The sequence below is a fragment of the Pecten maximus genome, chromosome 1, assembly GCF_902652985.1.
Source record: "Pecten maximus chromosome 1, xPecMax1.1, whole genome shotgun sequence".
Taxonomy (NCBI): Eukaryota; Metazoa; Mollusca; class Bivalvia; order Pectinida; family Pectinidae; genus Pecten; species Pecten maximus.
In genome coordinates this window covers 35,368,107-35,383,045 of record NC_047015.1, presented here as the reverse complement: position 1 = coordinate 35,383,045, position 14,939 = coordinate 35,368,107, and the positions used below count along the sequence as shown (strand labels likewise).

The 14,939-nt window shown below is 36.1% G+C and overlaps 1 protein-coding gene across 15 annotated transcripts in view; it reads right to left on the bottom strand.

Annotated features, from left to right (window-relative positions):
• Positions 1-14,939, bottom strand: part of LOC117331777 — a 184,221-nt gene that overhangs the window by 3,590 nt on the left and 165,692 nt on the right. For 11 of the 15 annotated variants that reach the window (XM_033890658.1, XM_033890699.1, XM_033890691.1 and 8 more), the window contains 10 exons: positions 13,975-14,250; positions 10,445-10,551; positions 10,181-10,266; positions 6,458-6,496; positions 3,226-3,366; positions 2,802-2,916; positions 1,522-1,632; positions 1,180-1,348; positions 526-886; positions 257-426 (listed from right to left, as the gene is read on the bottom strand). In XM_033890658.1, coding sequence (XP_033746549.1) covers positions 257-426; positions 526-886; positions 1,180-1,348; positions 1,522-1,632; positions 2,802-2,916; positions 3,226-3,366; positions 6,458-6,496; positions 10,181-10,266; positions 10,445-10,551; positions 13,975-14,250 — 1,575 coding nt within the window. Of the gene's footprint in view, positions 1-256; positions 427-525; positions 887-1,179; positions 1,349-1,521; positions 1,633-2,801; positions 2,917-3,225; positions 3,367-6,457; positions 6,497-10,180; positions 10,267-10,444; positions 10,552-13,582; positions 13,619-13,974; positions 14,251-14,939 lie in introns of all 15 variants that reach the window. The other 4 variants (XM_033890733.1, XM_033890682.1, XM_033890743.1 and 1 more) reach the window with 4 other exon arrangements.

The following is a 14,939-nucleotide window of genomic DNA, read 5'->3' as shown; positions in this document are numbered from 1 at the left end:
CTGAAAACAGACAAGCTCAGTGTAAGTCATTTTTAAAGTAATTTCCCAAAAATTTATACCAGTTAAAATTGCATGACAACATACATACGTATGAGTAAAGGAATTTCACTAAAATTTGTACTAGAAGTATAAATATCCAATTTAACCATTCAATATTTGAAATATTCAAACGATTTCCTGTTCGTTCAAAACCCTTTCTACAAAAATGTAGAAAATTGAAAGCTGGACACACGATACTAGGAAGGATTACACTTACATTGTACTCTCTGTACATAATTTCCAGGGAAGGTGCCAAACATCCCTGTCCGGATTGATGTTCCAACAAACCAGCCATCATCACATTTCTCCATCACATACACTTGATCGCCTTCCCACAATTCCAGCTCATCATCGTTCTGAGGCTTGTAAGCATACAGAGCTTTGTAGCTGTCAAGAAAAGGCAATAAATCAGTACTTGTGTCATTAGTTTGTTAAAGATATTTCTGAAAAATTTGACCTCCACTAACATAGTCTTACAATACTTACCTACTGGTGGCAAGGTCATCATCAGTGATCTTAGGCCGATAGTCAAGGTTGTTATCCACGGCGCTAGAGGATTTTGAGGGCGAGAAGGAGGCTGAGAGTCCCTGATGTTGGAAGGACTGGTGGTGGCCATTTGTTTGTGCCCCTGGGACTGCGTTGAGCCCTGTGGGCAGGCTGTTGAAATGAGTGGGGTTCACCCCTCCATCAAGCTTTGGTGATGATTGGCTGAGGCTCTGAGAGAACGGTTTGGGTGAGTAGGGATATTGTGACATGGAGGAGGATTTAGGGGAGAACGCTCCTGGGGAAGGCTGAGGAGGGGGCGTTGGTACGTCTATACTGACTGGGGACAGCATTTCTGGTGTACCTGCAGAAAGAATATATCAAGTACAGTACATGTATATCAATTTTTATGTGGAAGTTTACCTGCCAAAAACAAAGTAATAACATTCACAAGACCATGATCTGTAGATAATTACAAACGAACTGAAATCTTGTCTAAATTACATTTCATTGCTTTGAAAATTCGATTCATGGAAAAAAAATGTTGAAGGACTTTCTTCAGCATACTTTTATAGAAGAATCTAAAATTTGAGATTCTTGTGACCAAAAACACATTTGTGAGAAACCAAACAAAAACAGCAAGGTGATAATACATACCCCTGCCTGTCATGGGGGTAGCGATAACCGAGGGGGCAGGGGTGACTAGAGGGGTGGACGGCTCCTGCAGCACATCCACATATTGTACTGGGAAGATACCCTGTTTGTGGCCAATTCGTCCCTCAAACCAGTTGTCATCCACACGGCGTAGGAGGGTGATCTGTTCTCCCTGTATAGTCAAATGTCTTTATAACTTTGATGTCATGATAGACAAATAGATTTTAATAACTTTTCATAGATATGCAGATTTAAGGATTAGAAATTATTATTATTATCATTTTTTTTTTTTTAATTTTCCGTCTTTAAAATAAAGTTTGACTTTTAATGCATTGGTGTTCCTACCTTCCTGATGGAAAGCTCTACATTTGTCTGTCCACTGAAGTTAAACTTAGCAATGGCCTGTCCTTCTGACTGCTGGGCGGCAGCCTGGGCAGCTTCTATAGAGGTTACAACCTGTGAAATAAAGTATAGAAGTCATGACCTGAAGAATAGAGTAGAGAGTTCACAACCTAGGGCAGGGTACAGAGGTCATGACCTGTGGAATAGTGGAGGTCACGACCTGTAACAGAGAACAGGGGTCATCACCTGTGACAGAGCAATGAGGTCATGACATGTGAAATAGTGGAGGTCACGACCTGTAACAGAGAACCTCTGACATAAAGAGAACAAGAATCATCACCTAGCTGCGACAGAGAGGAACCTTTCATATCTGAGGCTAGGGAAACACAGAACCAACTAATGTTAAAACCATCTGAGGCTAGGGAAACACAGAACCAACTAATGTTAAAACCATCTGAGGCTAGGGAAACACAGAACCAACTAATGTTAAAACCATCTGAGGCTAGGGAAACACAGAACCAACTAATGCTAAAACCATCTGAGGCTAGGGAAGCACAGAACCAACTAATGTTAAAACCTTTAATCACCAACAAAGCAAATTACAACTTTCAGATTAAATTAAAAAAATGCAAATCTGATGTTGTCTATATCTTTAATTAAATTTCATGTAATGCTGGAAAATGATTATGACAAAGATAGGATCTGTAGATATCTTTGGGAGGTGAGATAGATCATTGGTATGTCATCAAAGAAGAAATGGAGAAGCCATCAACCTACTTGATACAGGTGGGTGAAAGTCTAATTTTCGCATGCCATGCTCAGCACCAGAACTAGCCCATTTCTTGTATGAATTTTAGTTTAATTTCTTGTCTTAATTAATAATGGCTTAATGAAATATATACAGCATTCTACTGTAATTTGGTTTATCTCGTATCATACATTTGAAAACCAACACCTCTTTATATCACATAATAGAATATCACTCCAGCTTTAAGCCACTGTTTGGAGACCAGGGCCCAGTTGTTCAAAAGGTGATTAGCTTAATCACTTGATTAGTGAAAAATTCATTTCTCATTTGTTGCAAAACCTGTGAGTATATCATCTTTAAATTATGCCAGTTGGAAGAGAATTAAGAATTACAGAATTTCATTAAGTTTTGTCAAGTTAGTTTTACCAGAAATTATTATATCAGGATTTGAAAAACGTTGTTAAAATGTGATTAGCCTAATCACCTTTCGAACAACTGGGCCCAGACTTAAAGTATTGATTATGATGATACATACCTCTACATAGTTGATGGGAAATATGCCCCTCCTTCCGTGGCGTTCCCCCTCAAACCAGTGCTTGTCTATCTGTCGGATCAGGTAAACTACGTCACCTTTCCTGAAGCCGAGCTCTCTGCACAACAAACAGGTTTTCAATGACTGAATGATACTACGGTCATTTTAAATTATCTATGTAGAATACATCCAGGGATTTCTATTGATGTTTAAATCAGGACTTTTTGTTTATGACTCTTTACAACATGACAGAAGGACTAGCACAGTTTCTTGTTGGAATAGTTATTGCTGACCAAAGTATATTTTTATGTTATTTATGGTAGTGTTGTAGAAATGGGACCTTCACGATATAGATCTATACTGCTACAAGGACCTGACATCAATTATACATTGATTCACTCAATGATAACAGATATAAGTTCCATACCTTGGATTCTGAGAGGAGAAGTTGTAGAGTGCCTTTGCCTTGCCCTGGATTTGGAAGCCCCTTCGACGTTCGTCGGGAGCTCCATAGCCACCCACGCCATCCTCAAACCTGTCTGCTGGGATGGGTGACTTCTGACTAGGTCTGAAAGTTAAACCAATCCATGTCTTATCACTCTGACCACACACAAACTAGTCTAGGTTACATAGTTCATTATACTTCTGTGACAAGTCATGGTGTAGCATTATATCTATGTAACTACCATCAGTAGTACAGGAGTTATGTCCCTTTAGATTACCAAACTGTATAAGTCCCGAATCACAGCTAAGTGTATGACAGTTTATGTCTAGTCATGATGATTTCTAACATTTTATCATCATTGAACTATGTACATGTACTGGTATGCATCTTATCTCATGAATATTAATTTATCACCTTGTCTCATGAATATTAATTTATCAACTCATGAATATTGATTTATTACCCTAGTGTAGGAACATTAATTCATCACCTTGAATATTGATTTCAAAATGTTTGAACAGTTGATATCAAAGCCAATACCAATACTGATCTTCATGGTTAAGTAGTTTGCACAATATGATCAAAATTAAATATTCATGAAGCTTGAACATTTTATAGTAGTGATACTATCACCAATTTATTGTACTGGTAATGTCATAATTGGTATGATAAAAAAAAAAAAAAAAAAATATCAAAATATTGAAAAAAGTTTTAAAATTAAATCATTGTTGAATAACCTCCTTCCAAAACACTTCAACATATCTGGACTTCACATGTGTATTATAAAACTAAATAAATGGTCAAATTATGAACAACCATGCATACACATAGATGAGTATGTCATTAAAATGGCAGCACATTCAACAGAGTGCTCTCAGCTCAGCTAGTACTGGGCTTATACTATCTATTCCAGTTTTAGCCTAATACTCGATTTAGGAATACAATACTTAGTACGTATTCTGGTAAAGCGTCTACCTAGTATCTGAATTACATACACACTACAGCATAAATACACATATAACAACATACACACTACAGCATACACACATAACAGCCTACTATCTTCATACAAACTGGTATATTACAAGATAGAAACATACATGTATGTAATGCAGTATATATTCAGCATACATGCAGCATGTTTTTTCCTTCTTTTTTTTCCTTTCTTTTCAAATGAATACTCTAAAACCTGCTTGTTGATAATAATTCCTTAAAACTGAACCAGTTACACTATATCAATTCCTAGGTTGAATATGTTGGTTGAAAAAGCCTGCATGCATGCTTCTTACAAAAATTCTCAGCATTCCAAAAGTGATATGTATGCACATATATACAATACTGCAATCTAAATGTACATGCATTTTTTTTCCATAACAGTTAAACATAAATGTGATGGTATTGATGTAAATATCAGATCAGCATACAAATGCACACACACACACACACACACACACACACACACACACACACACTGTTTATCTACAGTAAAAAAATCAAAATTAAAAGAAGTATTAAGATAAAAAAACAACAATGCTGGCTTTTCACCAACATTACAAGGATACATTTAATTGTCTATATACCAAATAAGTTTTCATCAATTCAGCCTAGAAAAATTAAATTTATTATGTCACAGACAGGGGTCAAACAGAAAAAAATGTAAGAAAAGTTAAATGGTAAATAATTAATAACATAATTAATAAAAGGCTAATCATTATCACAAAACACATTACATAAATGTTAAAATGTGAAACTGAATTAAGAGGAAAAAAATCAACAACAAAACAAAACTGTGATCAAATACAATGTACATGCCTACCATGTTAATATAACAGAATAGCTACCCATATATCAATCTTTTGAAAATGTTTCATAAATCTGGTTCGATTATTCACAATCATTATATGCCACGGTGGACTGTCAACTGCTAGTTACCATTAGTAACCATACAACCTTTGACCTGACATAAACTCTTTATAAACTTCATCTCTGGTTGTCATTGACAGCATTTCCTATTGTGCCTGGTCCCTTAGTTTCCCTACCATAAAAGTTCTTTAGCCAATGTAGGTTTTCTAAGTTACACAGCAGTACTGGTTTCCTATGTTTCTTGGCCATGCTGGTTCCCTAAGATACTAAGGCAATGCTGGTTTCCTAAGGTATAAATGCAATGCTGGTTCCCTAAGATACTAAGGCAATGCTGGTTTCCAAAGGTATAAAGGCAATGATGGTTTCCTAAGGTATAAAGGCAATGATGGTTTCCTAAGGTATAAAGGCATTGATGGTTTCCTAAGGTACTAAGGCACTGATGGTTCCGTAAGGTACCAAAGCAATGCTGGTACCCTAAATTAATGTTGGTTTTCTAAAAGTACTAAGACATGGTTGATTTGCAAATTTTCCCAAATGATTTCCTAATTATTAAATTCACCCATCAGTGTTAGTCTAAACTTTGTGAAAGTTTCTAGTCAGAACGTTTTTCTGTATTTCCAGATGATGGTGGTTTCCTTTAGTTACCTGGCCCTTTAATGAAGCGACCATGATGGTACCTATAGTTACGTGCCACACAGTGGCCTTTAAATGAGGTGTCCTATGTTGGTTGCCTATGATTAAGTGCCACATAGTGACCTTTAAATGAGGTGGCCTATGTTGGTTGCCTATGATCAAGTGCCACATAGTGACCTTTAAATGAGGTGGCCTATGTTGGTTACCTATGATTAAGTGCCACACAGTGACCTTTAAATGAGGTGGCCTATGTTGGTTGTCTATGATTAAGTGCCACATAGTGACCTTTAAATGAGGTGGCCTATGTTGGTTGTCTATGATTAAGTGCCACATAGTGACCTTTAAATGAGGTGGCCTATGTTGGTTGCCTATGATTAAGTGCCACACAGTGACCTTTAAATGAGGTGGCCTATGTTGGATGTCTATGATTAAGTGCCACACAATGACCTTTAAATGAGGTGGCCTATGTTGGATGTCTATGATTAAGTGCCACACAATGACCTTTAAATGAGGTGGCCTATTTTGGTTGTCTATGATTAAGTGCCACACAATGACCTTTAAATGAGGTGGCCTATGTTGGATGTCTATGGTTAAGTGCCAAACAGTGACCTTTAAATGAGGTGGCCTTTGTTGGTTGCCTATGATTAAGTGCCACAAAGTGACCTGTTAAGTGGCAATGTTAGGGTGTTAGTTGGGGTTAGTTACAGTCCATACTTACTCTCGGTCTCTCTCCGCTGGACTTAAACTACTGCTGGAGCTGTAGCGGACAAACGAGGTGTCATCAACATGTTTGGGGGTTAGGGGCAGTTAAGGGGTAAGGGGCAGCTCCATCGATGGACAAATGCAATTTTATTATCGATAAGTCACTTCTACCTAATGCACATTCGCACATGTTAGGTCAAATGATGATCATTTCATGTTCTAAATAAAGGATTATCACCATATGTACATGTAAGGTTATTTATAGGTGTTATCACAACTTTTGGTTTATAAATACTACTTGTCTAAATGTGATGGAGTTCTTACAATGATCAGTTACTTGGACGGCTTACACTCACATATCACTGTATGTCCAACAGACTTGTCAGTGTTAAAATCACAATACACATGATACTAGATGAGAGAATATTAGACACTGTTTGACTGATTACATAACTTTTAATACATGTACAATATTAACATCATTAAGTTTTCAAATCGCATCATTATCAATATCTCAATGAATTACTTATGCAGTGAATGATTTCATATTAGAGTGCGGACCACACTTTCACAGTCCTACACTACAAAAACGACACACACATCACCACAACAATATATATACTTTCTTGGTATCTCATTCAGTTACTTCGGCGAATGTATTGTCTTTGGCAAAAGTACAAAACAAAAATGCTTGTAAATAAATAAACCTATATTTCCATATTACTGGGGTAGGGGTTGGTGGGGAATGGTGTGTTGGGAACAAGGTGGAAAATAAGTGGGGTGTTTGATGGTTGAAGATTGGAGGTTGATGGGGTGATGTAGGGTGTGTGGGGTGGAAGAACCTTCCATTATGGCTCTTTCCGTTTGGATGAAGGGGGGGGGGGGGGGGGGGGGGGGGGGGGGGGGGGGGGGGGCATTTGAATAGTGGTTTCAGGGGAGGACAAAACTAATACATTTGACCTTCACTAAATATGAAGGTTAGTGAATAGTGGTTTCAGGGGAGGACAAAACTAATACATTTGACCTTCACTAAATAGGAGAGTCATCATCAGGAGGGAGACAAAATCTTATCACTTTACTTAAGATGTCGTTTACTGAACAGGAAATATTGATTACAATTTTTTCCAAGAGTTCCCTACTACTTGACAAAATCTTTGTGTAATATCAGTTAAGAACAGGACAAGAATTCCACGGAAGTGGAGGTGTCGCCTGTGTATGCGAATAATTAAAGGGTCATAACTCTTTAAAATTAGGACTTGAAAAAATAAATGGCTATAACTCTTTTAAAAACTTGCGAAAGACTTCCCATGAAATTTTGAATTAATTCCAGTAATTAAAGGGCCATAACTCTTTAAAACTAGGACTTGAATAAAAAAAAACAATAACAAACTTGTCCACAGTATTATGGTAACGAACATTCTATTTTCGCAAAAAAAATTAAAGGGCTATAACTCTTTTAAAAAGGTCCGAATAAATTTGGTTAACGAACTTGTCCACAGTATTATGGTAACGAACCTTCCCATGCAGTTTCAAATTAATCCAGTAATAATTATTCAAGTTATTGAGTGGAAACCATTTTTGCAAAAAATTAAAGGGCCATACCTCTTTTAAAAAGGTGCGAATAAATTTGGTTATCGAACTTGTCCGAGCTATCATGGTAATGAACCTTCCCATGAAGTTTCGAATTAATCCGTTTTAAACTACTAAAGTTATCGCACGAAAACCATTTTCCGGACGACGCCGACACCGACACCGATGCCGAAAAGTAATACCTATATGTCTCCTTTTTCAAAGGCGACACAAAAAGATTATATATGTTTTCAGTACACTAAACAGTATCTTAAATCTACACACTTCTCACACCACAAGTCATTTAAATCTATTGTTTGCAAGAATACATAAGACAAAGAAAAACACATATCACATACAAACATCAAAATTAACACAAACAAATAAATAACAAAATAATTTCTTATATCTTGGGGGGGAATTCGAAATAGATATCCAACATGCATACCCAGTAGAACATGTTTAGATGTCAAAATCACCTTTTAGTCTATATCATTTTCCACATATTATGGGATAGATACAAAAGTTTAACAACTTACAAGTAACTATTGTGTATATTAACTTATCAATCTGTGACCTAAATAATACTAATTTGTAAGTTCACCCCGTCAGAAGTTGTCTAATTTTCTGACATTTATAATAAGTACATGTATGAATTTACCGTGAGAGAATTTTTGTGACACGATAAGACTTTTTCACACTACACCAATAAATGGGGTGGTCATTTCTAACAATGGGCAATTTTTTTATTTTGAAATCCTCACAGATTGAAAATATGGTGGACAAATATTGTTGCAGAATGTCACATGTTTTCTGTTGCCAACATTTTCTACAATTTATTGACAAGTAATTACCAGTTATAATGTCTATAATCACCTCTACCCTACCTACCTATGACCAACATCTTATTTCATCACAGTTGTATAGCTGTTTTTATCTACTAAGCCAATAATCTAAGTCCTGAGTACTAGCGAACAAGATATTGAACCAAAAACCACATTTACAGAAATGTCAGTATGCCAAGTTATATCCATATAGCGCGGCAACATTGTCCTGTAACAGACCCATAACTCAGGGGATTCTTCAGCAAGCGTCAAAAATCCTAGAAAACCTGATCACTTGATGATGCTGTGCCTCACTCCAGTCCGGCGAACGTAATTAAGATCTTGCCTAATGTTTCCTATCCCGCATGTTGTTTTCGACCAATTAGATTTATACAGGCTAAGACACCAAGCGTCAGCTGTCGTTATGTTTATATTTGTTCAGTCTTTAAAGTGTGTGTGCATCCCCGAGTGTACAGTGTCTACAGTCAGACGATTCCTGGTTTATTGATCGACACCGTTATAAAAGTTATAACAGGCTTCGCCACATAGATCGTAATGATAGCATACATTTATGTAATCTTGCTTAAAATTATTTGAAATGCATAACTATAAACCCATTCAATTCAAACATCATAATGACTTTTTAATTATTTTTTTTTAAATAACAATTACGGTAAATGGCTTTCAGTTTGCACAAATCTAATATAAAACAGTTCTCTAGAATCATTTGCAATAGCTTGACTTCTTGATCATTTTCGAGAAATCCTTTGTTTAGGATCACATTAATTAAGTTAAATATTGGTTTGTTAAAGTATTGACCAAAATTACATTTTAAACTGAATTGAAATAAAGCCTTTTTTTAGGGACCACTAGCTACACTTGGGCTTGTTAACTCCTTCAGTAATGTCTCCGTACTTGTTGTGAGAGCTGTTATGTACAAGAATAGCTTGACAGTCCTGAAACATTTTGCACAGATCGCAAAATATCCAACATTTTATTGGTTTAAACATATTTTTATTGCCTTGAAACTACAAAATGGATTTGGCACAAGTTCTTGCAATTCAGTTAGCTTGTTTATTACCTTAAAAGAGAAGACATTTAAGAAGAACAGAATCTCTCGCCTTGAGGACAGTGTATATCTAAAGCTCTGTTGAAATGATTGGTTATGACCTACAGTTCTGGAGTTTATACAAAAGATTGAGACGAGGACAACAGAACAAACACTTAATCACACACAAATGGACTTGGTCAAACAAATGTTTGAATACTATGGTACCTAGTCATATAAATGTTTTGAAACCATTGTACTTAGTCACATCAGTGTTTTAAAGCTTTATGGTACTTACAGGTAAAAATCTGAGTGTTTACGAGCTTCAAGGGCAGCTTCTTCTTGTTTTATTTTTCGCTTTCTATCCTCTTCATAAATTTGTTCCTGAAAATAAAAGTAAAAGTAAGTAAATGAAGACAAAAAAAACGTTATCAATATGATTTGAAACAAAGACACTATTCTTGATTAAATTATTAATAATGAAAATCTTTCATATTCAAGACACTTAGTGAAACTTAGTGAATAAAGAGAAACAGAAACAGGGGAGATAACAAAGGTTTACCAGTCGTTTCTTCCTGTACTGTTCCTCCTCTTCCCGTCTTCGCCTCGTTTTCTCTGTAGATGGAGGTGGAGGACTACGTTTGGCATCTGTAGTCTGGTGCTTAAATGCTGTAAATATAAAGGGAAACATTTATATCAACATTCCGTTAGACAGTCAACAAAAATTGAAGCGTTTTCTTTTAATAATCACCACTTATCAATATTACCCCGAGTTAATTATTCCCCCTTTGTTGATGGTAGTCATATCCTATGAACAACTATGTATACCTTCTTAATATGAGACATAATAAGATGTCAGATCATTCTTTATATCATGCTAACACAATCAATGTATTTGTACATTTTTATACAGACCTTTCCTGAAGTATTGATAGATACCTACCACTTGAATCTGTCTGAATTCAACTCATTAAGATAAATTGTATTTTAAAGAACACTACACGTAATGCCACACGTTCTTTACAAATTACTTACTGATGGAAGAAATGATGAATTTTGATAAGAATACCCAATTCATTGAATTATGATGAAAAATCTAACTAGAGGTTCAAGCTTTAAAGAGTTACTGGCGAAGGTAGGAAATACAAGCACACCAAGAACCCTGAAGGTCAAACGGAAGCAGTGTTATGGATAAGGCAAAAACACAAAAACAAAAACATGCAAAAGGATGCACTGGCCTCCTTTGTCAAACAGAGGAAAGAGGACAAAAAGGATGCTTATAACCTTAATCCAGGGAATAAAGAGCGACCAAAATGATGCTAAACCTTAATTCATGGAGAAAGGAGAGACCAAAAGGATGCTTAATCCTAATCCATGGAGTAAGGAGAGACCAAAAGGATGCTAAACCTTAATCTATGGAGAAAGGAGCGACCAAGAGGATGCTAAACCTTAATCTATGGAGAAAGGAGCAACCAAGAGGATGCTTAACCTTAATCCATGGAGAAAGGAGCAACCAAAAGGATGCTTAACCTTAATCCGTGGAGAAAGGAGCGACCAAGAGGATGCTTAACCTTAATCCGTGGAGAAAGGAGCAACCAAAAGGATGCTTAACCTTAATCCATGGAGAAAGGAGCGACCAAGAGGATGCTTAACCTTAATCCGTGGAGAAAGGAGCAACCAAAAGGATGCTTAACCTTAATCCTTGGAGAGAGGAGCGACCAAGAGGATGCTTAACCTTAATCCGTGGAGAAAGGAGCAACCAAAAGGATGCTTAACCTTAATCCGTGGAGAAAGGAGCGACCAAGAGGATGCTTAACCTTAATCCGTGGAGAAAGGAGCAACCAAAAGGATGCTTAACCTTAATCCGTGGAGAAAGGAGCGACCAAGAGGATGCTTAACCTTAATCCGTGGAGAAAGGAGCAACCAAAAGGATGCTTAACCTTAATCCTTGGAGAGAGGAGCGACCAAGAGGATGCTTAACCTTAATCCATGGAGAAAGGAGCAACCAAGAGGATGCTTAACCTTAATCCGTGGAGAGAGGAGCGACCAAAAGGATGCTTAACCTTAATCCGTGGAGAAAAGAGCAACCAAGAGGAATGAATGGCTCTCCTTGTTCAACAGAGGGAAAATAAAACATCAAAAGGGTTGTAACAATCAATGATTTCACTTTCAGAGTAAACCTTAAAGTCTTTTAAAATATGTAACTGAAACAATTTTAAAGTATTATATTCACCTAATGTTTAAACAGATCAGATAATTTCTTTAAAGAAAAAAGATCAATGATTTACAGAGAACTTTATAATATTTTCTTATGACGAATTGTGTGAAAAGAAACAAAACAATGTTAACAATTGGTCACTGCCTATCAAATTTGCTCCTTTAATTGATCAATTTCTAGCACATGTATTTCAAGACAATATCTGAGAACTACAGGCACATGCTTCCGAATTGGTTATAATTTACATTATATTCTAATTTAGCAATATTTATCTTGTGGAACTACATCCAAACTGATCTCATTACTGTTAATTCCCTAACATTACGTTACTGTCACCTTTTCACATCACTATTTCAATCAAAAATGTCCAATATTACCGAGACTTTCTCCTAATTACAAGTTTTCAGGTAATCTGTTTCCCATTAGCACTGGAAGCATTCTAAACCATTTACGAAGGAATGCAACTGAAAGTGGGTAAATAATTCATACCAGGCTGGCACTAACTCAATACCATCTCTACTACTGCTTCAGGATAATCACACCAGTGAGAAAAAATAAAATCTTAAAATATTTATAGAAATGTAATGTTCCGTTCTTTAAGGATGATTTTCTTCAAAAGGATTCTAATTAGCAGCTAGTTAAATATGTATTAACAAATCAGTGATACACATTCTTTAACAATGACTTCTCATCCTGAGGATTATCTACATGATCTTTGGCTCATGCTAATCTACTTGAACATGTGAACTTTTAATAAAAGATTATTGTATACAAATTCATGTTTGTTTGTTTTTTCATTTTCTTCCTGTATTTTAATTTGTTCTGAGAATATGTTATTGTGATAAATCTGTTAAGTGGAAAAAGGGAAAATAAATAATCTGACTCTACATACACATGCTGATTGGACTAAACTGAGGTTTTCACATGAAAGCAATTTTCCTTTCCATTCATAATCAATTGTAACATATATTATAGCTCTCCTTTTCAAATGATCTAATAAATCATTCTGGCAAATAAATTATAGACATTTAAACTATATACAGTTCATATAAATGATAATACTTTCTCAGAGTCATAATTCTTCTTTTAAAATCAAAACATACATTAATACTGTTGGGCCTTCTATAGGTTCAAAGTTACTGGGTCTTTTACATGCTTTTTTTGTTTCTCTAATTAACTATCATAATTAAACATTTTTGCGACCTTCCGAAAAATTTCATGCTATTTCAAAATCTCTATTTTTCATATTCAATTCAAGCATTTGAATGATTTTCACCAAATGAACAAGTGCATGCAGCTCCTGACATGCACAATATCCTAACATGAATCTTAAAAAGGGAGCAAACGAGGCCCAAAATTCATGCTTGATTTGAGGTGAATGATTTATGAGTAATGAACCTATTTGTTAAAAGTTAAACTGACCCTATCATAGTGACCGCTCCTGGTCAACTTGACCATGCATATCAATAGACACATACTCACCCGAGTCATCAACATAACTCAATTCATCATCAAAGACTGTTTGAAAAGGTTTGAGATTATAATATATCTTTAACTCAAAATTAAAAATCAAGCATTGTTATCACCAACTGCATATTAATGCTTTCAATTAAAGCTAAAATCAAAATACACACAGTTAAAAAAAAAATGAATATAGAAAAATAAAGCTGATGAAAATTAAAAATGTTTTCTATATTGTGAGCTAGCTTACACCGTGGTATACCTATGTTGTAGGGGGCGCTACAACCCCAATGTGTAAACAGCGTGAGTAATGATATTAGTGCAGCCAGCGTCCTATGATATTTAGTACTTTGTGCCACCACACCAATCTAGATATAAATACACACTGTGACCGAGCAGACGGACTAGAGTACCTCCGTTAGAGAGATTGATTGGCGGGGGACTGGTTACTCCGAGCTGCTCTGCAGCCGAGAGGTTGCTTCGATTCTTTTTGTTGCCCGACGAGAAACGTTTAATGGGGTGTTTTCTGGCTGGAGGTATGGGGGACGGATTGCCGTTTCTAAGAGAACTAGAACCTCGAGAAGGCTCCCATTTGATTTGCTGATAATGGTGCTTTGTGAATAGTTGTTGCCCTGGAGACATTCGTGGAAGAGGCGGGACTTTTGGAGGTTCACATCGCTCCTTTAGTTCTATGCATGCAAAAAGGGAAAAAAGAACCTCATGCATCAAATACAAAATTAAGATACAAATAGAAATCACACAGAGAAGGAAATCTGCGAAAACAATGGGAAAAACGTAAATATAAAGCAACATGTAACAAAAAGACAGGAACAAAGGTATGTTAAGTAAAACAATGCAGGAATGAGGACAATTGGAAACGGGATATTTAATTTTTAGATCTTTTAGTCAATTCAGACATTAAAGACACTGCCCTGAGATTTGCATGCAAGACTTGCAACTCAAACATCCCCCAAAATGTCCTAGACAAGCCCCAAACATTACTACTATGAAGCATGAACCCTTTATACATGGCCATACCAGGTTGTCACAGTGATTACAGAGGATTGGACGCTGTGCAGGAAGCAGATACAGACAGTGACAGTGTAAGGCACCAAACATCACAGTAACTTCTCCCCTTCAACACACAACACATCCTTGTGATAAAGAAAACATGTTGTGTTCTGATGGTAGAAAAGGGCACTTTCCATATATGATCCAGCACTTACTTTTACGAGTTATATATATTATTCATGCTAGTATTGCTGTCCTAAAGTGTTGAAATAGTTCAATCATGCTAACAGGAGAACTCTTTTGTCGTTAACCTATCCAGTCAAAACTTGATTTCAGACATGCTTATAATAATCAAAACAAATCAATA